A 26,932-nucleotide genomic window follows, 5' to 3' on the forward strand; every position below is an offset into this window, starting at 1 on the left:
TTCCACAAATGTCCCACACAGCTCAATGAACTCGTTTTGTATTCTGGTCGACAGACAATGGACTTGCATTTGTTTTCCACTCTCCTGTCATTCACATACACGCTTAGTGTGGCCTGAGAAACGTGGGTCATATTCGCTAAGGAGCTCAAGTAAACCAAGGAAGTTTCCATTTGTAGGGTCGCCAATATGTTGACTAGTATCACAGAGGTAGTCGTGTTAGTCTGTAGCTTTGAAAACAAGAAATCTTCTGGCAACTTACAGACTAACAGATATGCGGGTCTTTGCCCACGAAAGCTTATGCTCCAAAATATCTGTTAGTCTATAAGGTGCCACAAGACTTCTTGTTGTTCTCAATATGTTGACTAGTATCAGAGAGGTAGCCGTGTTAGTCTGTATCTTCGAGAACAACAAGAAATCCTGTGGCACCTTATGGACTAACAGATATTTTGTTTCATGCATCTGATGAAGAGGGTCTTTGCCCAGGAAAGCTTATGGTCCAAAATATCTGTTAGTCTGTAAGGTGCCACAGGACTTTTTGCTGTTCTCGAATACGTTGACTGGAACCAAACAAAGCCAGTCCCCATTCAGAAAGAAAAATAATGAGGTTCAATATGTGCTCAAGGAGCTTTTTTTCTTTCCACGTTATTTACTTCTGTGTTTATTTCACTCAGGAGTAAATTAAAGTCTCAGCTAGTGCTGCTCTACTAGATGATTTCCACGTAACATGGTTATCTTTATGTGATACTGAAGTTTCATGTGCAGGTATTCGATCTTCCAACATCCTCCAACCTCCATGGATTCTCCAACCAGACAGTACTGATACATCTGAAATATGACTGCTCAAAATGAAACAGGGCACACAGTACAGAATCTCTTTTTCCATGCTCCAGCAGAGCCAGTCTCTTGTGTAGATCTCTCCGCTTGGAAGAGGTTTTGTCAGCAGAGGAGTGGGGAAAGCAGGATTTTCCACATCTTTCAGTATATTACTTGGAATCAGAAAACAACTAACTTTTAGAAACAACTGCGCTTGAGCAATGATGCTCTTACGAAGAAGTCCAATATCAGGTTCTGATGCCACTGGTGTTACACTGTGTCCTGTGCTAGTCATAAATTCTCGCTCTCGCTGCGCAGGGTCTCCAAGGTCCTAATTTTCTGCTTGCACACTGAGCATAGATTCTGCATCTATTGCTGCCATTGGCATGTCTGTGTCTTGATTTTTTGCAGTGGCCTTGAAATATCATTGGGGGATACAGAGTTTTAATTATCAGGACTGGAAGTGTCACTGTCAGCAGGGACACCATCTAATGACAGTCCAAAAAAAAAAAAGCCCAGCAGTCATGCAAAACTTTAAAGACTAACACAATAATTTATTAGGTGATGAGCTTTGGTGAGACAGACCCACTTTTCACACAGCAAGATTTGTCCCACCAAAGATCATCACCTAATAAATTATTGTGTTAGTCTTTAACGTGCTGCATGACTGCTTTCTTGGTTTGATCGATTACAGACTAACGTGTCTGTTTCTCTGTTACCATCTAACGGCTGAGGTGTCTTTTCTACATGTCTGTGGGCTTTAAACTCTTAACTGCTGCTCCACTCTGTTGCTTTTGCTGTCTCTTGCACCACTTTCAAATCTTTGCTTCATTTTTACAATGGGGTTCTTTTAACACACAGTAACACACAATAAGGTAATTTGCTAAACACTATTGGTTACCCAACATTTTAACTGTATATACTTCACAATGAATATTATATAACAATGGTTAGGGGATGTTTTTTACTATGGCCCTTAGAGTCTTATTTCAAAATCTTGAAATTTTATTGCTGACATGTACCCATTATTAAATTCCTTTAATAACTGGTGTGTTATTACAAATATGAACCCAGGACGATTGCCAGATTAAATAAAAAGTTTATTAGACAACTAGAACTAAAAGTTTATCAGCACAAAAAAGGCTTGAAAAGTGAATCTAAAACTGGAGGAAGAGGTTGCTTACAGCTGAACCTGATATGGTTATTGCATATGAAGACACTTAAGAAAGAAACAGGAATATGAAGTTCTATGCAGAGATAAACATCTCATTTAAAGGTTAAGCTCACCCTCAGATCAAGCAAAATCACTTTACAGTAACAGAATTACATATGACTTTCAAAACCTCTAAAATATGCAAAGACTGTAAACAGTTTCACAACATAGAATCGCTAATCACAGAAGCTACTCCAGTCTCCAGTCACACAGATGAAACGCTGATGTGACTGAAAAACTGGCCAAGGCCCATGCTCTCACAACGGTCTAGATCAATTTTTGCTGGTATAACTTGCTTCTTTTGTTGTCTGTTACAACTGCAAGGTGTATAATAAATGGAAATTACTTGCGAGAAAAATGTCAGAATTTGAGGCCCCTTTGTCTCCTTTAGCCTGGGCCAAATGACCCTTATGGTCTCCCCCGTTTTAGGGTCTGGGTGGAAGCAGTGCGAGTTTAAGGGAGCGCACCTGCCTCCAAGAATTAAGCAGGAGCTTTGCCTCAGGGAACAGGATCAGGCCAGGAAAGGATCAGACAGACAAAATCTATCAAAGGATGGGAGCAAAGGACTAAAGAGAACATCACAAACAAGAGTTAAAGAATTGGACTCCAGAGCCAGGACTTCAGGAAGAACACACCCCACAGGTGTTGAAGTCACTATTCAAAATACTGAGTTAGAGCCTTCATGTGTCTCTGCTGTCTGAGCAACATTAACACGAGGAAACCACACAGAGATGGCCGAGTTCCGCATAACTGTTTACTCGCCTTACAAAGCACATGCGGCTCAGAGACTCTGAAGTTCTGCTTGGGCTCTGGTGGCTTCTACAGCAGAAGATGGGAAAACCACTACAGAGTTTCCAAAGTATTCTCTAAGTGGGGTACTGAATTCTATCAACCTGTGCTTGTAGTGCCTCCTAGTTCGGAAATCCAGGCTTGTCAACTGAGCATCAAGAGACTGCCCACAGGAAGGCCTGGCACGCCACATGTACAACTCTCTTTACAGCCACTGTAAAATCACATCCTCATCTTCGACCCTTCCCCCAGCCTATACCCCTTTTTCACTCTTACTCAGGGCATGAGTCAATCATTTTCAGCTCTGCTGCTTGGCTCTCCTGTCAGTGAGTTCTGGGAGACAGCTTCAGTAACTTGAGCTCCCTCACAGATACATAATGATAATGTAATATATTACAGTGCTTACTACAGGCTGGCACGTCTGGGCAAAATTCTCCCCTCTGACCTTTACTGTCAGTCTCTTCCTGCAGTGATTGATTCTTGCTGAATATTCTGCACTTCCTCGTCGACTTCAGCCGACGTCAAAGAGACTTCTGTGCACAGAACATGCAATAGAGATTTTCTCTGAGGACAAGGGGCTTGCAGCACAGATCAGAGAGGGCAATTTTATCCTTCTGGCTGAACGTGCCAATGGTAGGACTGAGACATTTTGTAAAAGAGCTCAAAGCCCGGTAAAGTTCTCCCTTTGGACACTGTGAAGCTGATCAGTTCCATAGAGCTTATTTTATTTAATGTGTCCTACAGACAATAAAGCACAAATGTTCCATCAGCACATACAGCAGCCGACTATTTGAAAAGCCTGCAGTGAATGGAAGGGGAGGAATCCTGAGGTTGCAGTTTTGCATTTTGTTGCCCTATATTTGTTACACTACAGAATCTATGCACTTGTGGTCCACCAGCCAGGTATCTGAATAGACAGCATTGTTTAAAGAGCCATCTTTGGCAAGGTAGTTTCATCTGACAAGCAAAATGTGTCACCCAAGCATCCCCATTGCTCAGCTGCTGTAGTGAAATGAAGCATGCTCTAATTCCTACTCCCAATATGATTGTCTGTTCAAGGTGTGCAATTTCTCCTTTACGTCAATCAGTGAGATCTTATGTTTCTCAGGGATAATTTAGCCACCTATACCCAATTACCTACCAGACTGAGAACTGTCCAGAGTCCCATGTAACTCAGGCTAACACGCCCAAGTACAAAGCAATGTATTAAAGGATTGGCAACAAATAATTTTCTATATAGCTCTTGATTTATATTGACTCTCCATTGTGTGCAAATACCCCTTGGTTGGTTTTACCCTTCTTTCTAGGGAAACATTATATTCTGTTTGATTGCTGTGAAGCTGAAGCCAGAATAATCCCCTTTGGGTCTGAGCTTGCGTTTACTTAGATTTGTGCAAACCAGGTCAAAGTCACTGAAATCAGGAGCTGAAACAATGTACTGAGATGATGAGAATCAAGTCTAGTCTGCCCAGGCACCAGCAACCTTAACCATATCAACACAAGAGCATGCACAGCTCTGGTGTTTAGTGTTCACTAGTGCACTGCTGCAGCAAAACCAGCAGGGGGCGCTCTCACATTGGTTTTTGGTATGTTCCGCCACACGGACCCTGGTGAACGCTAGTTTGCTGTTAATTTTGTGGAGGTGTGCAGTAGTGAGGTGTTGTCCTTCAAGGCAAGGAGTTAAAGCAGTGGGGCTGCCTTCACCAAGGTAAGGCAATGAGAAGGGCACCCTAGAGCTCTGCCCTAGTCATATTGCAGATTTTCCTGCAATTATAAGGAAGATACAATTCATTGCTAATTTCTGGCACCCGCGGGAGCTGAAATGATTATCCCGAGAGAGGGGAACATGGCCTAGTACCCAGGCCAGTAGACTGGAGTCCTGGATTCTAGCCCTGGCTCTGTCATTGACAACCTGGGTGAATGTTCTCAAATCACAGCCCTGCACTGTGCTTAAGTTTTCCTCCTTGTGGATTTAGGCTGTAAGCTCTTTGGGGCAGGGACTCTCTCCTTATAGGTTTGACCCATGCCTAGCACAGATCCTCTCAGTGCAAGCACAATACAAATGATAATACAATGCCTACATACCACATCACAATACACATTGTCTTCTAATACCACCCAGAGCCTCACAACTCCGTGACTCCTTCAGCCAGCAATCTCTCAAGAGGCTCCTTTGCATCCATGCCTCTGATATGTGGTTTGGCTCTTTTTGTCACAGATGCCTTGCTGGGCATGTTGCCCCTGGCTCAGATGCTGCTCTTTCTGTAGCACAGTGCAGTGAGGGAAGGTCACCGCTGTCACTGATGTTGGTTGCTTGATAGACTCTGACACAATCAATGAACCAGTTTTAATGGCAGTCAAGGATCCCCCACGCACAGCAGCTGTTTGCAGAACTGTGTGTGGCCTCAGTCTCAGCGGCTAAGCTCTGCACTCAGTCCACACTGCCTTATCCAGGGGAGTGGTGTAAAGATGTGACCTGGTAGCCAAGATGGTGGGGCGGTTTCCCTCGTCACTGCAGACGTGACCCACCCCTGCTCTGCAGCCCAGATTTCCAACCACTTCAGAGCATAGCTAGGAATAATTTACAATGGCCAGGAGAATGGCCCCTGCCTGGCCTCTGCTGTCAAGTAGGGCTTGGCTCTGAGAGCTTCATCACTCCAATAAGCTGAGAGCAATTGCCCAACACAAATCAAACTCCCATCTACCCGCTTCTGTAACGCTGATCCTCTGGGACAACACATCTCCCTCCAAGAGACAGATCTGCTGCTGTGCTGCAGCTTCTGCCGTGGTTAGGCAGTGAGGCTACAGATGAGCTCACGGATTCTCAGGCTTGGTCTATATTGGGAAAGGAAGTCAATTTCAGATACATGATTGTAGCTACAGCAATTATGTAGCTAGAATTGACTTATCTGGGATCGACTTCCCTGGCCTTCCTCACTGAGGGAGGTCAATAGGAGTTTCTCCCCTGGACCTCCGGTACTCCTGGCGACTGCCGACCCCGACAGGTCAATTTCATGCGTCCTTACCAGGTGCGCCAATTCGAAGCCCAGAAGATCAGCCCCGAGTGGGTCGATCTTCCAGGTAACGTGGACGTGGCCTCAGCCTGGCAGGTTGCAATCAAGTTGAAGCCAAGGCTTGATTCACCTCCCAGGGTGTGTGTGGCGGTGGGTGGGGGGCTTGTGACTATGGAGAGATCCTGTTGTGACCTAGGCTGAGAATACAACAAAGGCAGCGCAGACGCCCCGCGCTGGCTCCCAAGGGAGCATACGCACTTTGTGTAAAGTCCTGAGCCCCCTCATGGGTTGCCGTTAATCCTGAGCATCCACTTTCACTGGGGCTGAGTCCCCTCTGCCTTGTACACTTGTCTAGTCATGTACCAAGTGTAACACAATCCTTGTCTCAGGTGTCCTGTTCCAAAGCTCGGCAATCCCACAATCTGCAGTAGTGGCCTGCTGGGGTAAGTAAGTATCTGTCCACCCTGCTATAAAACAGCCTGCCTCTGGCCCAGGGCAGCTGACTCAGGGTCTGGGACTTGGGCCATGGCTGTCAGATTGTGGTGTAGACATTTGGATTTGGACTAGAACCTGGATTCTGGGATCCCACAAAGACAGGTCTCAGAGCTCGGGCTCCATACAGCATGTTTTTAGCCCTGCAGTCTAAGCCCCACGTGCCTGCTGACCTGGGCCAGCCTAGCAGTGTAGACGTCATGGCTCTGTCAAATTCTCGACTCATTGCAACCATTCTGATGCCCTGATTTGGGCTATTCAGCTGCTCTGCACTGTGAGCAGTGTCTGTCCAGCCCGAGAACCTGCTCCAGTTCCTAAAGCAGGGGGCAACCGCCGATATTAATGCATGATGAACTTCACTGAAAGAGACTGCGTGTTTCTGCACTGGTTAGTCAGCGTTCCCTGTAAGCCAGGCATGGCGGTGCCTAGCCAGGCAAGAGTCAAATGCCACCCTGCTGATTAGCAGAGCGCCCACAGCACGTGTGTGTTTCTACTGGTGGTGAACATCAACACATGCCTTGGTGAACGTCACCGAATTTATTCCACACATGGATGGAAAATGAGAGGGAACATTGCCGAAGGGCTCTGCAAAGGACATGGAAAACACACACAAAAGCAGTCGCCTCCCCTAGTCCCGTCGGGTGGGGAAACTACTCTGCCGGGAAAGGCATCAAAGAGAGGACTGGGAAGCCGATCTTCATCCGCTTATCTTCTTTGCTGCTTAAATCTCAGTTCAGTCCTCATCGGACAATGAACGCCTGTGCCTCCCTCTGCCCAGTCAGAGCTTCCAAAATATCACCAGCAGAATCTCCCTCTGCCACACCTGGCAGCGCACGTAAATCGCAGACAGTTTTATTGTGGCTCAGCATTCAATGAAGAAACTGGATTCCAGGAGAAAGAAGGTCAGTGACAAGTCCGTCTAACCCCGAGTGCGGAGGAGATGCAAAAGGAGAGTTCACATCAGGCCTTGCACTCTTCACACACTCACGCTAGAGTGCAGCACGCGGCAGTGCCCACGCAACAGACAGTGCAAGTAAACACACGGTGCCAACTGCGGTGCTCAGGCCCTGGGAGCGGGCTAACGAAGCTCTAGGCCGAACACGGGGATTTTAAGCTGATGGTGGTATGCAAATTGAAAGCATTTCCCAGCACCATCAGCAGTGCGATTAGCTGGGCCTGGACCAGCTCCACCAGGGGACGAAGCACGACTAATGCATTTCCCATGGATGTCAATAGCAGCGGTGTCGCTGAGCCCATCGCTGTGCCGGGACTTGGGCATGTGCTCAGACCACACAGGCGGACTCTGTGCAGAGCAGAGGAGCCTGTCCCCGTTTGCAGTGGCAGGGTCTCCGGGTCATTCAGCCGCTTGAGCAGGAGGGAGACCTGGGACTTGCACCGCCAGGGAAGAGGCTCCCCCATGCCAAGCCTGCAGATCTCACTGGGTTTACCAGCAGCCTGAAGCTCCTACATAGTCACCCTGACTCCGCTCAGCTGCCCACCCCCGGCTCCTGTGCTGCTTGGGGTGCCCCTGTCCCATGGCGGCTCAGCACCCCGGGGGGAGGGGAGGGCTTCCCAGCACACAGGGGGAAGCAGAGGCACTGTGGGTTTTGCCTGCAGGTTTGAAGTTGTGAAGCGGGTGGAGGGCTGCCGGCCCAATCCTGCCCTGGCAAAGCAGCAGCGCTCCCGGCACCTCCCACAGACGGGCACTTGTGGTCTTGGGGGGAAGCAGGGGGGTGCACCCAGAGGAGCATTCCAGCTTTCCTGGACTCCCCAGCCAGCAGCCAGGGAACTGAGCTCTCCTTCGCTCGCACACGCCCCGGGGAGCCTGGGCTTACGCTAGTCCCCGGTTTCACTCCCAGCATTGCTGGTGCACCGCGTGCCACAGCAGTGCGGTACTCTGGCACCAGGCACGCCACCTCTCTGCTGCACAGGCTGGGCCAGCCTGCCCGCAGGACACCTTCTAGGCTGCTGGGCAGCACACCACGCTCTGCTAGCTAACGTACAAGGGAGAAGGGCTCGGGGGCCAAACCCCCAGGCAGGGTCACATCTCCAGGCCTGCCGGGGGGGTATCCCCCATGTACATCGCTCACCTGCCCCCCATGCCCAATAGGGAGGGGGCAGCCTGCCCTAGGGAAACATTCCCTCTCCCTCAGGGAGCCCCACAGCCCAGATGTGTGTGTGGGGGGGTGGGGAACGGCAGTGGCCCCCAGGGCCAGGATGTGATACCCCGTTATTCCCTTGTCCCGCCCCTCGACAGTGGGATCCCCTTCGAAGGGGTGTCCTTGGCTGAGCACTGGGTGGGGACCGAGGCTGACAGAGAGCTAGACGGGGGGTGGGCTGGCCTAGGCCTAACAGCCAGCCAGAGTCCTGGCTACTCCTCTCCCTGGCACGTTTCTGGCTTGCTTGGTCCCTGCCCCCAGCAGTGGGTCATTTCCCCCCACCCCCAGCCCTGCTGTGGGGACAGGGATCAAGTGAGCGGTAGCCCCTGTTGCTCCCCAGGGGCCGAGCCCAGGGAGTGGGCGGCTGCTGCCGCCTCCCAGCTGGGCTCTCAGGCAGAAGTGATTCCATCCCACTGCCTGCCCAGCTGCCAGGGACTGTGGCCAAATGCTCGGGGCTTGGCCCACAGGGCGAGAAGGATAAAGCCCCTCTCCCCCGCTGCTACCAGCAGGTCAACCTGGGGGGCACTCGACCCTCATGGGCTCCCTCTGCATTACCTCGGAGCAGCCCCCAAAACTCTGGCTGAGCTACTGATGTCCTCCCACCACGGCTAAAGACTCTGAATTACAGAGAATCCACCCTTGACGCTGCAGGAGACTTGGGCCCCATGCTACAGGGGAGGTGAACCCCCCACCCCCTCCGGGTTTCTGCCAATCCGACCTGGGGGGAAATTCCTTCCCAAACCCAAGTGAGACAATCTGTCCGACCCTGAGACCTCCAGCCAGACCCCTGCGAAAGAGTTCTCCATAGTAACTCAGAGCCCTTCTCACCTTATCTCCAGCCGCGGGAGATATTTGCCGACAGCAGTCGCCACTGGGCCACACGCTACTGTGGGGACCCTCGTCGTACCATCTCCAGTCACTTCCCAAGCTCAGCCCTGAAGCCAGATCGGGGGTGGGGGGGGGGGCATGCTGCTCCCCTGGGGAGGCTGCTCCAGCTCCTCACTCCACTGCTGGATTAAAATCTTTGTCTCATCTGGAGCCTGCACTCACTGATGGCCAGTTTACAGCCCTTTGTCCTTAGGCCACACCAGCCCTTCCACTTAAATAACTCCTGGTTCAAAGTGGATTCTCCCAGGGCCAAGAGACGAAGGGGAGTTTTGGATGATGGAGCCTGGTTTTAAACGGGCTCAGGGATTCTTCCCGTTCCAGCAAACGGACAGGCCCCTGATCCCTGGCAGGCCCCAGTCCTCTGGGAAGGGTTGGAAGGATGGGGCTGAAAAGACGGCACTTGTTCGGAGCCGAAGCTGGGATGAACTTGAAACCCCAAGGAATTCCCCAGGGGTAGGGGCTGAAGGACTGTACCTGCCGGAGCCCTTGCTAAGGTGGGGGAGAGCCCTGAGAAGCTCATTAGCAGACGTGTAGATTCTTGTATCGATTTTAATGGGGTTTCTCTGGAATGCTTGGCTCCTTGGGGTGCCCCAGGCTGGCTTCGGCAGGGCTGTGCGAGTCCTCGTCACTGCCTGCTCCGTGGGCCTTCCCAGGCTCCAGCATGGCTAGGTACCCCGGGCCGATGGAAAAGGTGCCCCTCTGGGGCCTGCTGCTTCGCTTCCCCCTGGACTGCATCCAAGCCCGGAAGGGCCGGAGGGTTGGCTGGCTTCCTGGCGCTCAGCGGGCTGTTGCCATCACAACGGAGCGACACAGAGGCCCTGTCACTATCGGAGTTGGCAGCTCCATCCTGCAGGGCAGCACCACGCCGAGGAACTCAATGCTTCGCCCCAGGGCAGGGGCAGAGCCCAAGCCAGAGCCCTCCAGCCCTTTCTCTTCGCGCTCGTTTTCACAGTGTGCTCGGCAGTTCAGCCACAGATTTCCTGCTGGGAACCCCTCCTCCGTTCGGTCACTGGCTGCAGCATTAGGAATACAGGAGCGGAGCCATTGAGCCTGCTCCCTGTCAGCTGCGCTTTCAAACTCGCCCTCCCCGCTTCTAGCCAGCGGGGTCGTCACCACAGGCTCTGGGAGGATCCGGGTGCTCTGGGCTCCAGGAAGTGAATGGCTCCATCTCTCAGTGATACAGTAGTCAGCTCTGTGGCTTTAACAGTCTGACTCAAGCCCGGGCACAATAATTGGTCACCCCCACCCCGGGGACTCTACGAGTTAGGGCAAACTCCCAAATCAGTCACAGTGCAGAAAGACAGACCTCAAGCTGCCAGTGCTGCCGCGCCTCAGCAGGACTGATACGAAGGATGGGCCAGACTGACCCACCACTGCAACAGCAGCAAGGGGCTCCAGTGTGCCAGCCCCTTCCAGCTGGGACCCTCGGCAGGACAGCCCAGCTGGGTACAGCAGCACAGCTGTAGCACCCCCGAGCAGACTTGCACCTATGCAGATGGGAGAACCCTGCTCAGCAGCGTGTGGAACCCACCTCCCCAAGAGGCAGTAGCTAGACTGATGGCAGAACTCTTCTAGTGACCCAACACTGTCTGCACAGGCACTTTGGTGAACTTAACAATGCAGCTCAGGGGTGTTTTTTTTTTTTTAAACTGACCTGCAGCCGAGGTCTTATTCTGACTGCAAATTTACGGTCAGGAGAAGCAGAGTCTGGAGCCAGGATGCCATTGCAACAAGTGCAGAGCAGGAGAGTTTACATTGAAAATCCACTTTTCCTCCAAACGGTGATGAACCATTTCAGGGCTAATAGATTGATGCTCAGTAGGTGTAAGCGGGCAAAGCACCAAGGACATTAAGGGAGGCTACACCGACAGCCATGAGCCAAGCTGCTGGCCCCCTGTTCACACTGGAGGAACACTGGAGAGGGGAAGTGGAGCTGTAATGACGGACTGCTTGACTCATGCTGCCTAAGTGCAGGAAAGATTAAATAAAAGCTTTTCTTCAAAAGCAGCTGCAAATATTCCCCCAGATTATCCAAGAGCCTGATCCATTCCAAGCCCCACTATCATCCTTGGAAAGATTCCCACGGATTCCAGGGAGGTTTCGAAAAGGCCAGAAGAATCCAGCAACTCGGTGGCACACGTGACTTTCGAAGGAGAGAGCTGATTTCAGAAGAACCTCAGGTGTTTGACTCCTGTATAAATACAGGAGGAGGCTCTGGAGGGCAGCCTCTGGGTGATTAAGAACACACAGTATTCATCAGCTTACAGACGAAAACGAGGATCCCATTAATTTTGCATGGAAGTAGATAGGTTACAAAGCAATCCTGTGTGTCCCACAATGCTTGGCTGCAACCCAAGCTTTGCTGAATTATGGAACATGCGGGGAGGAGGCAAAGGGGATGTAAGACATGTTGGGGAGTTTGGCAGAGCTGGGCTAAAAGTCCAGAGCAGCTGCGTACATTTTGGTGGCGATCACTTTGCTAACGCAAAGGGACTTTTTTTCTTTGTGCGCTAACGGGGGCACGAACCAGAACGCTCTGCTGCTAATTACTGCCTGTCAGGAAGCATTTCTATCAGCCACTGCAGCTCACTGCGATCTTAAAATAGGCAATTTATTCCAAAAGCTTTTCTTCCCAGTAAGATGACATTAACTGTAATTTACATTCTAATGCAGCTCCTAAAAGACAATAACATCTGGACTCGTTTCCGCGCAAGCGTCTTCTTTCCTTTTCAGGACACGACACTAGATGACTGGTTTGCACGTTTCGGAACAGACGCTTGGCCACTCAAGGGCAAATGGGGTGAGTTAAGCCAGAGCTGCAATGCCGGAAGACTCCAGTTCAGGACACCCCATGAGACTACAAACCAAGCACCGCCACTGGCGATCACTCTCAGGGTTTGGCCACATTGTGCACTAGTCTGCACAGAGGAAGATAAATTTTAGTCTGCCATAGTGTGTTATGAACTAACTGGTTGGGTAGATCCTGCTGGCATGCACCACGCATTTCCTACTGTGAGTTAATGGAGCACGGTTCGAAACAGCTATATTAATGCACATCAGACATCTTTTAGTGCACATCAATAAGGTGTACATGAGTATAACACATGAGATGCTGATGCAGACTAAACTTCACACCCTCTGCTGTGGAATAAAACAGCGTGTAGAGACGCCCTCAGTCTCCTGAGCTGATTATTGCAAGGGTCAGGAAGGAATCACCCCAGACAGCATCAGTCAGTGCCATTATGCTTTTTCCATCCAGCGAGGCCCCATGTATTGGCCGTCACCAAAGGCAGCTCGCGGCTTGATGGAGCAGTGATTTGGTCTGGCAGGGCAGATCCTGTGTCCCTACTAAATCCCACTAAAAAGTGACAATAGGGTAGGGCAGATTTGGGCCTACAGACTTGAGTTTTTTTGGCTGAAATTCAAATACTGAAAAATTGTGAATGCCAAGAAAAAAAAAAAAAGGCATGGAATTTCATTTGTAGTACTCATGTTCCTGTCCTCCTCCTCAGACTGGGTTCCCTGGTCAGGCTAAATGTCCCATGATGCACCAGGGTCTGCTTTTTGGAGGCAGACCCAATGCACCATGGGAGTCCCTGGCCATGGCGCATTCTGGAACATCTAAGTCGGTGGGGCAGTCTGGCTCACAGAAGAGCATGGAAAGATGATGCACCTAAATTATACTTCCCACAGTGCACCGCAGCTGCATTGCAAATCAAAGCATTTCAGTTCTTGGGCATTTATTTTCTGATGGAAAAACTGCCTATTTTCTCAGAAAGTTGACACAAGCTGTAAAAAATTCTCCCTGTAGAAAATCCAATTTCCTGTCAAAAAACAATTTTGACAAAACATTTTCGAGCTGTCTTAGACACTGTGTTAATGAGGCAACCCTCTTGAACCCTGACAGAAGGGCTCCTAAACAGCTCCCCGCTCTTCAGGGCCCCCTCTCCTTTCACTGAACATTGCCCAACATGCTGAGATAAGGAAGTTCCCATATCCCACCCTTCCAGCTAGAAGAGCGTTGCACCAATGGCAAAGGTTGATTTGAAGCCAGCTGGTCCTACAGAAAAGGGGGAGATGGGTGGCCGACAGCCAGCCCTAACTACCAGCCAGAGCAGAGCTACATCAGAATCGTGTGTCCAATCAGAAAGGAGTTTGGCGCAAGAGCAAACCCTACCCCCGCTTCTCCCATCTGCCACTAGACCTGTGCTCTAGACAGGGGTCAGCAACTCCTGACATGGGTGCCCAGAGCAGCACGTGAGCTGATTTTCATCTGCACACGAGGCTGGAGCTCAGCCCTGCCCCTCTTCCCCCATGCAGCGGGGAGTTTACTCTATGGATTAAGAAAAGACCAGCTAACACTATCAACCACCACCGACATGGTAAAGCTCTGCATCTTCACTCATTTATTAATGGTGCTGTTATGAGTAGGATTATTAGTGACTCTAAAAAGTATCACCTGCCCTCGGACTGTACGTAGAGGTGAAAAGGTCAAATTTCGGCAATCTGCCTTGGAAAAGTTGCTGACCCCTGCTGTAGCATCTCCAATTTAGAAATATAACCCAACATGAGCAGTAGAAACCTACAGCTCGGGGGCTTACGACAGTTGAGGGTGAAGAGGAGTCTGGGTGGTGATTTAAAATAGGGCTCACCACTGCTTTCCATAAGGGCAGCCAATTTTGCTCCTGAAAGCTAAGTCTTTACCCTGAGGCGTGAATATGGATTAGTCTGCGCTGGAACAGGGGAAAGAAAAGCGGAAAAAAAAATAAAATCTCATTTTAGGTAATTTTATTGCAAATATTTCCACCCAGGGGGCCAAATGTAAGTTGGCTCTTTGGGCAAAGGCGGCCATATGCTGCTTTGAGAGTGAAATGCGTGTCAGATAAAGTAGGTCGGCTTGGAAGCATGTTAACACACGTTCCGGAATCCCACGTGGGAACGGACGTTTTGACCACATGGACGAGGGCCCCCGCAGCATCAAGGCAGAGACCAGAGCAAAGCCCCACTCTCTCTCTCTGCTCCCTCACTCGTAAACGCTGCTCTTCCACCACTGCAAACAACGCTTCTAGTGGAAAGGACTCTTCAGCAGCTGCTGCTTTATGGCAGTGCAAACTGAGTGCAGGCTGCAAAACTAAATGTGGCTGTTCAGCCTGCACCATGTCTCCTGGCCGCTTGGTACTGGTAGAAATGACCTCAGGGAATGAGGAATCAGGTCCTGTGCTGTAGTACCTCATACTGGTGAGACCTTATCTGGAATATTGTGTTCGATTCTGGGTCCCCATTACAAAAATGTGGAGGTATTGGAGAGAGTCCAGAGGAAGGCAAGAAAAATGATCAGGAGGGTGGAGCACATGACTAACGAGGAGAGGCTGAGGGATCTGGCTTTATTTAGTCTATAGCAGAGAAGAGTGAGGGGGGATTTGATAGCGGCCTTCAGCTACCTGAAGGGGAGGATCCAAAGAGGACGGAGAGAGGCTGTTTTCAGTGGTGGCAGATGACAGAACCAGGAGCAACCGTCTCAAGTTGCAGGGAGAAAGGTCTAGGTTGGATATTTGGAAAAACTGTTTCACCAGGAGGGTGGTGAAGCATTGGAATGTGTTACCTAGAGAGGTGGTGGAATCTCCACCCCTAGAGGTTTTAAGCGCTGGCTTGACATAGTCCTGGCTGGGATGATTTAGTTGGGGTTGATCCTGCTTTGAGCAAGGGGTTGAACTCAATGACCTCCTGAGGTCCCCGCCAGCCCTAGGATTCTCTGAGTCTACACTGGTAGCTTCCCTCTTCACAGATGCCAGTAATATTTCCATCCCCGGCACGGCAGTTCCAATGGTTCACGGTCTCAGTGCAAACACCCCTGGCTTTGTTACACTTCCCAGTCCGGGCCAATCACAATGCCTCCACAAGTTCTGTAGCGGCTGAACTCTTCAGTACGACAGCTATGCTGTAGTTTCAGGCACAATGCTCCTTACATTTCACATCCCCTCTACTTGTGGGCCGCGTTCCTGTTTGACCCTGAGAGCAGCATCAGCCCAACAGCTATTGCATTGCTGGAGCAGTGATAGCAGAGTGCAGGCCTTGGGTCCCTTGTTCTGGGGAATCATAGGTGAGAGAACAACAGAACAGATCTGCAATGACTCCAGCAACCAGGGAAAGACCTGGCCAGCTGCAGCAAGGGCACGGAAAAGCAAGGCCGAGGAGAGGAAGCTGCAAACGGCCACTCAGGACAACTGATAGATTCCAAAGACAGAAGGGACCCACTGCGGATGGTGTCCAACCAGACACAGGTGGGTATCTCAACACTCACAGCAGTCAAAAAACACGTGATGATTTCTGTTGATGAAAACCAATGCTGAAGTGTTCTGCTGGAGGCTCTCACAAAAATACTTCCATTTTCAGAATAACGAGGCTAGTTCGCTAAAGCTGTGGCTACTGGCTGGATACAACCTCCCCCCAAGTAAGTCCCAGAGCAGAATCTTTTACAAAAACATCCCGCCTTGATTTTACAGTGGTCAGTGATGGCGAGCCTACCACCATCCTTGGTCCACGGTTCCAGGGTTAATTACTCACAGCTAAAGGAGGACGTCTTATTTCCTGTCTGAATGTGTCTGGATCCAACGCCCAGCTGTTGGATGATATTAGAGCTTTCTCTGCTAGACTGAAGAGCCCATATTAAATACTTACAGACTAATGCATATTTTGGAGCATAAGCTTTCGTGGGCAAAGACCTGCTTCCACGGAAGTGGGCCTTTGCCCACGAAAGCTTATGCTCCAAAATGTGTGTTAATCTATAAAGGTGCCACAGGACTTGTTGTTTTTGAAGATACAGACTAACATGGCTGCCTCTCTGATACTTGTCATATTTAGATACTTGTTTCCTGAGCAGGTACTTGGGTTAGGGCAAGGGTAGAAAGAGGGCCTGGGGGTTCCTCCACCATTTTCTTCACTTCAGCTCATCGCTTCAGAAGCATCTTTTCTATGAACTTGGGCCCGGAAGGATCGATGACCCCTCCTAAAAAAGGAAGTAGTCCAAAGATTTTTCAGATACCAGTCTACTCCACCTCTGCTGTAAATCTGCATCATGACCTTTGTGATTGGTGTATGTGGTTCAATTGCTTTAACAATTTGATTCTCAAATCCTTCCAGTCTATAAATCTTCAGGCTACGTCTACATGAGAAGCCTCTGTTGACAGAAGTCACTGTTGCAATGGGTTTTCCGGCAAAACTTCTGTTGACAGATTGCATCTACCACTTAAAAGAGCAATCCACTCTGTCGACAGAGAGCAGCCAGGCTGCCCGGCCCCTCTCTCTACAGAACAGCCTGGAAGCTCTGCAAACAGGGCTGCCCAGTGAACCAGAAGCCCAGACTGTCGACAAAAATGGCCCCAGAGTTTCTACACAGCTGTTTTGTCGACAGAGCACTGCTAAGAGAGCCGTAGCGCTGCTGGCGGATGTGCCGGGTTTTGACAACAAACTGTCAACAAAGCGCATTTTGCATGTAGCGACTCCCCGGTTTTCCTGACAAAAGCCCAGTTTTGTGTCTTCACAAGCGGCTTTTCCCAGCAGCCTTAGATTTTAGATTCTAAAGGATTGGCACAGCGACATATTTGGGTAAGAGGTATAAATTGACTTGGGAATGTGGCTGGTCCTTAGGGCTCAGAAGGATTTGGTGAGACTGGTTTTCAGAATCTCCCATCTGCGTACGGAGAGGTAATGGTTGCGGCACAAGAGAAGCTGAAGTGTGCATGGGAATAGCTTGCGTGACTTCTTGCTGGCCAGTGTGGCAAGAGAAGTGAGCTCTGGGACTGGTTTGGTGCATTCAGAGGGGAGGACCCCAGTCTTGGGCTGGAAGTGGCTCTGTTTTAAGCAGCTCACCCTGATTTGGGCCTCTTGGGGTGCCCAGAATACCCGTAATGCTGTCTTCATTTTCCAGGCCTGATGCGCAGGGTGGGCATGCGACCTCAGCAATGCACAAGCCCTGTGACACGTGCACGCACACACACAGCATAGGACTATCGCACAATTAAGGCTGCACTATGTAACAGGCGGTTCACTCCCAGATGATCTTCCAAGTACCAGTTCTGCTGCCTTTACCGCATACTCCCCAGCGCGTGAATTAAAGGGAAGAGTCAGGTCGCTGCGTGGAAAAACGTGACCTAGCTTGAATCTGTTCTAAAGAGCGGTGGATGGCCACAGGGCGCAGCTGCTGACTTTCTGAATTCCTGGGTGGGGGGTGCTTGACACCCCCCTCCCGCTCTGCTCCAGGCCCCAACCCCCCTTCACCCCTTCTCCCAACCCCCACCCAGTCCCATCTTTTCCTGCTTATGCTCCACTCCCACCTGGCCTCTTCCCACCCCACTCTGCCCACCTCTCCCAAGCACACCCTGTCCTTGCTCTTCCTCCTTGCCCCCAGCACCTCCCACATGCCACCGAATGGCTGATTGTGGTGGGTGGGAGGTGCAGGGGGGGAGAAACTGATCAGCAGGACTGCTGGTGAGTGCTGAGCACCCAGTTTTTTGTGGGTGGGTGCTGCGGCCCCAGAGCACCCATGGAGCTGGTGCCTGAGTTGGTGGTTCGAAAGACTGATTTCTTTGGATTGTCAACCACTTTGCCAGGGAGAAAGCCCAACCTGCATTCTTTCATCACAGCCACTGGGGGACCTGTAACAGCTCGGGGGAAGGCATAAGCTCAGTGCCTTGAGCATTGGCTTGCTAAACCCCAGGGTTGTGAGCTCAGTCCCTGAGGGGACCATTTAGGGAACTGGGACAAAATAATAAAAAAAAAAAGATGGTGTTTGGTCCTGCCAAAAGGGCAGGGGACTGGACTTGATGGCCTCCCAAGGTCCCTTCCAGCTCTATGAGATGTGCGTCTCCATATTTTAATATTGCTTGGGCACTTCTTGCTGGCTCTTTTTACACCAGGCAAACCTCCCTCTTCCCAGGAGCCTTCGTGGCAGCTGCACTCACTTTCAAAGGTGTCTGCCCACAGTAAAACCCCCTGAATAGAAGCTGCTAGTGGGAAGTTGCTGGGGGAGGGGGACCAGTGTTTTCTCATGTCTTTTTCATCCATGTGTTGATTTTTTCCATCAATGGGCGGAATAAATTTTACATGCCGCAAGGCGTGTGCGAATGTGCACCACCTCCAGAAACACAAAACCTGGCTGTGAGCGCTCTGCTGACCAGCTGGGCGGCATCTGCTTCTCTCCTGTGTCACTGTACAAGCACTTAGCTTCCATGGAACACTGGCGGAGACTCGGGGGAGTCTGAAAGGGAGCCAATGCATAGATGTCAGTGCCTGGCTTCAGGGATCCAAGTCTGAAAATTTGGGCTTCTAGTCCAGTTTGCGGCTGGGTATTCCGCCTATGACAGTGAACAAGCACTGAGTTTGGGGCCTTGAAACACCGACAGAAAAACAGTTTCCTCACTTGCAGAATTGACTGCCAAACTGCCCTGTCGCCGTCTCACTGACTTTGGCGAAGCCTTGCTTAGGCCACATCTACATTATCTGGAAGATTGACTTGCTCAAGGTTGCTACTGCGCTCCTGGTGGAGATGTGGGAAATCGACCTATCAGGGCTCGGCAGTCGACCCCTGTATTCCTTGCTCTCCTAGTGTAGATCAAACCCTCTTCAGCTGACTTTGAGCAGACTCATCACACTGGCCTACAAGGGATGTCCAAATACAAAACAAAGCAGGTTTTTTTTTTCCAACTTCGACGACAGCTAGCAAATTGGGCAAAGTGGGAGCCCTGACTTTGGAGGTGGGAATTAAACTGGTGTGTGAACAAGGACAAGAAAAAAGATGTCGAAGACTGGCTGTTCTTCCTACATGAATGAGAAGGGAAGCCATCTGTGAAATGGGGCGGGGCAGCGGTCCACAACCAGAGCTCTTCCGGGGCAGGAACTTACCAAGAGATTTGCTCGGTTTTACAAGAGTCTACACAAAGCTCTAGCAAAGTCAATACAAACTCAAATTTCACACAGACAATCGTTTCTACTGCTCTATATGCTCCACATTGAAACATACGTATAACGTTTGTGTTCCAACTGATTTATTTTATATGTATGCAGTGGAAATGAGAAAATCAGTAATTTTTCCGTACTAGGGCACTGGGACACAGGTACCTTTTAGGTTGCTTTTGTAAGCAGGTAGTTTTTAAGAGAGGTGAAACTTGGGGGTCTGCAAGACAAATCAGACTCTGGAAAGGGCTACCATTGTCTGGAACGGTTGAGAACCACCAGAGTGAGACATTGGTCCACCCAACAGCTTCCCTGCTGAGGACTCATGAAATGAAAATGTTTGAGAAGCCCTAAGCTAGAGAATCAGGTTTCTCTGTTTTGAGGGCAAACATGAGACTAATGACAATTTCTTCAAGTTCCTTCCATTTTCCTTCTGGAGGTGGGAAAACCTGGTAAGGTCCATCCTGGAAAGGGTCTAAAGCAGAGTCAATGCCACTTGGACAGCTTAATGCTGTGCTGTTCACCGAATGCTGGTGGAGCAGGAGAGGAGACATGAAAACTCTGCAAGCAGGTTTCAGCCGAACAAGTGAAACCTATTCAGATACTGGTCCTGGCAAGCTCAGCGTGACATGGTTGTGTCTTCCCAGCACCCCAGGCTCTGGGTGACCCACTTTAGTGGTATGGCCCTGGGCTTGCACGGCTGTTCTGCTGATGGATGCTTACACCAGCCAGCGGATACCATGCTAGCACAAACCTGTCAAATCACATCTACCTGATAGTCTCCATTTAACCCAGACCCTGGACTCCCCTGGGCGGCCACAAGGTAGCAGAGAGGAGCAGACGCTGCTCTCTCCTGTGTTGTCTGCCAGGGGTTTCCTCTGGCACCCCTCTCCGGAGAACCCGAGCGCCCAGCTATCATGTCTGACCTGATACCGCTAAGACAACGGGGGTGCCCTGCAGAACAAACACAATCACCGCCCTCTTCCTGATGCATTCCTGTGTCTGCTCCCTTTGCACAAGGTTAATTCAGGGGCTGATCTCACAAGCTGCTGGGGACTGATGGCTGTTGTCCTACCGGAGGCCTAGAGCTGATGGCTGTTGTCCTACCACACGGCTAGCTGGCCTGCTGTAATTTTAAGCCTCACCGGTGACAAGTGGGTAAAGTTGGTGCATTGTTCCAGCAGCTGTGACAGAAAGCTGCTTAAGAAAAGATGTGAAGAGCGAGAAGAGAAGAGTGAACTACTGTAATCAGGAAGGGTCACTGATTCCACTCAAGGGCTGGGCTAGAACGCCGACCGGTGAACAAGCAGCACTGGGGATCAGAAAGCCGTGAACTGACCTTCAGTTTGTGCTCGTGCTCCTTGTTGACTCGGGACAGCAGCTGGGCTTTCCGTCTGTTGAGCGCGTCGATGAGGGCGTCACACTGGGCAACCAGGCAAGCTTCGAACTCCACGCTGTTCTCCTGCGGGACAAAGCACATCTCAGACTTGCGAATGCCACCTGCGCCTGCTGCAAGCCACCCAGCGGGGGAGCAGGAGGGCACGGGCCCCAGGTGGGCGATGGGAGGAACGGCTTTATTCAACCATCGCCATTACCCCAAGAACAGGCGGGGCTCTTGTCTGTGAGACACCTGGGGCCACATCGGGCCACCCTCACTCAGACAAAGCTCCCGCTAACTTCAGTCACGTCTGACTCTGGGGACTGTTTTAGGCTCTGTATTAATTTGTGCTACTCTGACACAAATGACATGATGTTAATCAAACATCTGGGGGCTACTGGGAACCCTCCCTGTGCTGAGCAAAACCGACTCTGGGAGCACCCCCTAGGGAAGCAGCAGGGATCACAGTGGGGACCAAGCCGCTCCTCAGGTGGGTCAGTCTGGCTCTGAGCACTTCCCTTCCAGTCCTGTCTGCCCTTAGGGTGTCTGTTGCCAGGAGGGTGATGCCTGGCAAGTGGGCTCTCTATGTCCATGGGAGGTGAGATGAAAGGGGGGCTGGCCTGGGGTTCAGCAAGGGGTTGTGTGGACGTGGAGGTGGACGGGCCAACCACATGAGAACTACTCTGACTCCGTATTGCTGGAAGCTCCCATTGGCCCCTTGCACCTCCACACCCGCCCCTTCAGCCTCTCACTGGTCAGAGAGCTGGGCTAGGAGCTGGCTCTCAGGTGGTGAGACGGGGGACGCCACATCTGGGAAAGGGTGGGTGGTTTTCCAGCAACAGACTGGCTGGTCAGGTGGTGTGTGTGGGTTAAAGGGAGGGAACCAGGAGTGGGGGAAGCCTGAAGGGGTTGTCTTGGGGAGGAATAACAGTTAGGAGAATGGGTGTGTTTGAGTGGTTAGACTAGCTGCTGCGGGCAAATACAGGAGCAACTGAAAAAAAACAAACCCAGCTGGATTTTAGCAAGGAGGGAGACATCTGTCCCACTGTTTGAAGGTCACACAACTTAGCTGAACTCTTCTTGCTTCCGACTAGAGAAACAAAGACTTTGTGCCACGTATCCAGAGTTTCCTGCACTAATTACAGGTAATAGCTCCGAAGCCCTGTAGTCGCTCTGTGTCTCACAGAGTCTATCCACAGCCCAATCCTGCCAGGCCCTGTGCAGGGATGAAATTTTACTCAGGCACGCAGGCCCATGGGAAGTAGTTGGACTAGTGGCACTGGAAGAAGGAGGGCGGCAGAACACAATACAGAACTGTGAAGGCATGAATAAGCCATCTGTGAACCTCTCAGTGCTCACCAAGAGCTGGAAAGACAGACGAGAAAAGTCAAGCAGGTAACCACATGCAACCTATGCAGCAAACACAATTTACTGCCTTAGGGCTAATGTGCCTCAGCCCAAAAGATTACCAATTAAATCGGTTTGCCATGAACGTTATTCTAATCGGAGTCTAATTTTGTCCTCACTGTGAGGAGGTCACCAAGCTGTCAGAAGGTGTATTCACTTGGGGGACATTAGCTGGACTAGAACAATGCTATGACTGTTTTGGGATATTATGTTAATTCAGTCATCTCAGGGCTGTGAGCCTGGATTTCAGGAATTATCAGACCAAGCAATAACCACCCACAACACTGAGCTGAATCTCCGTGCTGAGTGAAGGCACGATCCTGTCCCTGCATCCAGCAGATTTCTCTCAAATGGCTGCATGAAATGGGGTTAAGATATTCGCAACTAGCCCAGCCGATAACATCAAATTTTGTCAATGGCACATTTCATAGAATCATAGAACACTAGGACTGGAAGGGACCTCGAGAGGCCATCGAGTCCAGCCCCCTGCCCTCATGACAGGACCAAGTACTATCTAAACCACCCCTGATAGACATCTATCTAACCTATTCTTAAATATCTCCAGCGATGGAGATTCCACAACCTCCCTTGGCAATTTATTCCACTGTTTGACCACCCTGACAGTTAGGAACTTTTTCCTAATGTTCAACCTAAACCTCCCTTGCTGCAGTTTAAGTCCATTGCCTCTTGTTCTATCTTCAGAGGCCAAGAAGAACAAGTTTTCTCCCTCCTCCTTATAGATACCTGAAAACCGCTATTATGTCTCCCCTCAATCTTCTCTTTTCCAAACTAAACAAGCCCAGTTCTTTCAGCCTTTCTTCACAGGTCATGTTCTCTAGACTTTTAATCATTCTTGTCGCTCTTTTCTGGACCCTCTCTAATTTCTCCATAGCTTTCTTGAACTGCAGGGCCCAGAACTGGACACAATACTCTAGCTGAGGCCTAACCAGCACAGAGTAGAGCGGAAGAATGACTTCTCGTGTCTTGTATCAGAGGGGTAGCCGTGTTAGTCTGGATCTGTAGAGCAACGAAGGGTCCTGTGGCACCTTATAGACTAACAACCAGGACTAAACTTTTCTGTTAGTCTATAAGGTGCCACAGGACCCTTCGTTTCTCGTGTCTTGTTCACAACACACCTATTAATGCATCCCAGAATCATGTTTGGTTTTTTTGCAACAGCATCACACTGTTGACTCATATTCAGCTTGTGGTCCACTATAACCTCCAGAACCCTTTCTGCTCTAGTCTTTCCTAGACAGTCTCTCCCCATTCTGTATGTGTGAAACTGATTGCTCCTTCCCAAGTGGAGCACTTTGCTTATTAAACCTTATTAAACTTCATCCTGTTTACCTCAGCCCATTTCTCCAATTTATCCAGATCATTTTGAATTATGACCTTATCCTCTGAAGCAGATGCAACCCCTTCCAGCTTGGTATCATCTGCAAACTTAATAAGCGTACTTTCTATGCCAATATCTAAATCATTGATGAAGATATTGAACAGAACCGGTCCTAACACAGACCCCTGCGGAACCCCACTTGTTATACTTTTCCAGCAGGATTGAGAACCATTAAGAAATACTCTCTGGGTACGGTTATCCAGCCATTTATGCACGCACCTTATAGTAGCCTCATCTAAATTGTATTTGTCTAGTTTTTTTTATAAGAATATCATGCGAGACCGTATCAAATACTTTACTAAAGTCTAGGTATACCACATCTACTGCTTCTCCCCTATCCACAAAGCTCATTATCCTACCAAAGAAAGCACAAAGCTCGTTATCCTACCAAAGAAAGCTATCAGATTAGTTTGACATGATTGTTCTTTACAAATCCATGCTGGCTGTTCCCCATCACCTTCCCACCTTCCCAGTGCTTGCAGATGATTTCTTTAATTACCTGCTCCATTATCTTTCCTGGCACTGAAGTTAAGCTGACTGGCCTGTAGTTTCCTTTGCTTCAAGAAACCACAACTATTCGGGCACGGCTAGAGTGACAGTGTTGGGTAAGTAGGGCTGGGGGCTGGTGGGGCAGCTCTTACTCTGGTGAGACATGTCACTCAGTTCAATGGCCTCAGTTATCATTAATTATTATGTGTATTGCTGCAGCACCCAGGATTGGGCTTGGTGCTGCACAAACACCGAACGAAACGATGGCCCCTCCCCCGGAAAGCAGCCCTGCAGTCGTCACTGGGAGAGCTCACGGCCTTAGAGCCGAGGACACATTGCTTCCGTGCTTTGCTTAGCCGAGTCTTCCTTGAATTGAATGGGGCTACTCTCATGCTGGCATTACTTTCCTCTGAGGGGTTCAGGGCAGCAGCTTCCAGAGCATGGCACAACTCAGCGTAACTAAGAGTGGCTGAATCAGGCCCCAACTAAAGGATCAGGCTCACAGCTACCTCAGTAATTACACGTGATGTCCATGCCTGGAGTTGTCCATTGCTGCCACCCGTCAGGCTCCCCTGGAGAGAAGCTCATTTCCACAGGGGCAGGAGGGAGGGAGGATACAAGGGCTTGGCTGGGAGGGGCAGGGAGCAGGCACTTGAATTTGGCAGCAGTGGAGAGGTTGATGGATCAGCTGAGAGTGCCTTGGGGAAGACAGCAAGTGGGTCACCCTTCCAGAGGCCTGAGCCAACAGCCGAACAAGCTGCTCGTGTGAAAGAGCAGCACTTTACGCAGTCCTATTTTAAGCCACTGCTGTCTTGTTAAACATTCACCTCGAAGGGGGCGCGTTTTAGTCTCTGACACATCACAGGCAGGTGGAGGGGGTCCCTCAGGAATCCACATTCCCGCCATCCCCAGGCCTTGAGCATGGGACAGCTGGCCCCGTGCCTGCCGCTGAAGAGAGAGATGCAGCTCTCTCTCCAGCTGGGGCCCTGCTTCAGAAGGGCTGGAGCCGAGCGCCTCTCGCCCAGTGAATCACCCCAGGCTGAGAGGGAGATCCTGTCAATTTCAGTCGAGATTACTGCGTGAGGGGGTCGACTCCAGCCCCAAACGGCCTGGTTTTACACACACAGTGGTGTGACTGTGGCAGTAATTCCAAAGATGGCACCAGCATGTCTGAACTCCCTCTTTTACTGGGCAGGGCTCAGAAGAAGAGCCCTTTACTTTGTTTCTCCCATAATTAGCTCATGGACACCCCCGCCAGCTGCGAGACCATGGGAGAGAAGACGACTCTGGAATTGCACCCATCATGCTTTGCCGAAGCTAGGACAGGCTGAGGGTCAGCGTTGCTCTATGGGCAACAAGGTGGAAGACTGGGTGTGATAATTATCCAGTAGCAGCGGCTCCTGGCTGGTTCTCAGGAGGGATTCCTGACAGCCTGAGAGAGGGAGCAAGTGGGTGAGCTAGCCCAGCAGGGCAGGAGGCTGGGGAAGGAGTGCCAAGGGGCCCACTTATCCTTCTGCCAAGGATGGATAAGTCATGGTGGTGATGCACAAAGTCACAACTGGCGTATTAACCTGCAGGCAGGGGGGTTGTTTCTCTAGCGGGCTGATGAGGTACCTGGATTTGCTGCACCATGTTCCGGAGCTGCACCAGGAATTCTTTGGCTTCCTTGGCTCTGTCGGACAATCCATTCAGCGCCTGGGAGAGCTGGCTCTGCGCACAGAAAGACATGCAAGGCAGGTTAGCAATAAACAAGGAACACAGGAGTAGGTGGTTATGGGATGACATTAACTCTTACTGACAGACGTGTTCTCTGGCCTCACGTCTTACGTGGAGGAAGCATTGTCCAGTGATTGGTCTGGAGTTCAGGGTTCAAGGCCAGACCCCCTTCAGTTGTGGGCAAATCACTGGTGACAACCTGTGCCTCAGTTTCCCCACGTGTAACTAATGAGAGGAAGAACGGTCCAGTGGTTAGGGCATTACCACATGACTTTGCAGCATTGGATTCACTTCCTCCTCTCCTCTCCCACTCCCCCAGACTTTCCTGTGGGAACTTGGCCCAGTCACCTGTGTATATCTACACAAATATTTAGTCTGTGGCAAGCTAGGATGTGAATCTAGCTTGCACTAGCCCTGTGTCCATGTAGACCCTGCTGGTGAGCAATAACAGCTTGTTAGTGAGCTCTCATCTACTCCCGTTTCCCCCTGGGGAAGATCAAAGATGAAGGGGTGGGTGTGGTGAACTCCCTTTAGCTGAATAATATCTGCACAATAAACAGACACCAAGGCTGAAAGTTTCATATTCAGGGGGCTAAAGCCAGGCGACTAAGTCCACATTCAGCTCCCCATGTAAGCAGCCTGACTGTTAGGAGATGGGCACTTTCAGTTCCACTGTGCTTGGCACCATTTACGTTATAGAAAACAGCGATTCTCCGACTGGGAGGGGGCTGCTCCCTAAAGTGGATGGCGGTCAGTGTTCCCCATAAGCTGAGTGAGTGGGTGGCCGCCCAGAAGAGATTCAGGTGCCACCCAGCTGATTAGCAGTGCACCCACAGCTGGCAAGGTGTTTCTGTCGGTGGTGCACAGAGGCGTGTGCCTGGGTGCATGTAACAAAATTTATTCCACACTTGGATGGAAAAAGCGGGAACTCCTATTGCGACTGTTTTAGTGGCATCACCAGGGCTGAGGCCCAGTCTGAGGGTTTCCCCACTGGGTGACAGGCTCAGGTTACAGGCCCCCTGCCCCGGGCTGAAGCCCTTATGAGACCGCTTTGTGCCTCCTGCCCAGGGAGATGGGGGCTTAAGCTTTGGTTTTGACCCCTCTATCTATGGCAGAAGATGAGGTGGGCTCAGGCTTCAATCCCCCCTCCCAGGTCACGTGAAAATACTGGTTGTCAGAAGGGGGTCACAGCGAAGTGAGTTTGAGCTCATGATCTACACCCGT

The 26,932-nt window shown here is 50.5% G+C and overlaps 1 protein-coding gene across 1 annotated transcript in view; it reads right to left on the reverse strand.

The window, feature by feature from the left end:
- TRIM9 (tripartite motif containing 9) overlaps positions 1 to 26,932 on the reverse strand; it is a 129,245-nt gene that overhangs the window by 39,226 nt on the left and 63,087 nt on the right. The window contains exons 2-3 of the mRNA XM_074998515.1: positions 25,607 to 25,702; positions 20,659 to 20,781 (exon numbers count right to left, since the gene is read on the reverse strand). Of these exons, the coding sequence (XP_074854616.1) occupies positions 20,659 to 20,781; positions 25,607 to 25,702 (219 nt within the window). The remainder of the gene's footprint in view (positions 1 to 20,658; positions 20,782 to 25,606; positions 25,703 to 26,932) is intronic.

Source organism: Carettochelys insculpta, chromosome 6 (genome assembly GCF_033958435.1).
Source record: "Carettochelys insculpta isolate YL-2023 chromosome 6, ASM3395843v1, whole genome shotgun sequence".
Classification (NCBI taxonomy): Eukaryota; Metazoa; Chordata; order Testudines; family Carettochelyidae; genus Carettochelys; species Carettochelys insculpta.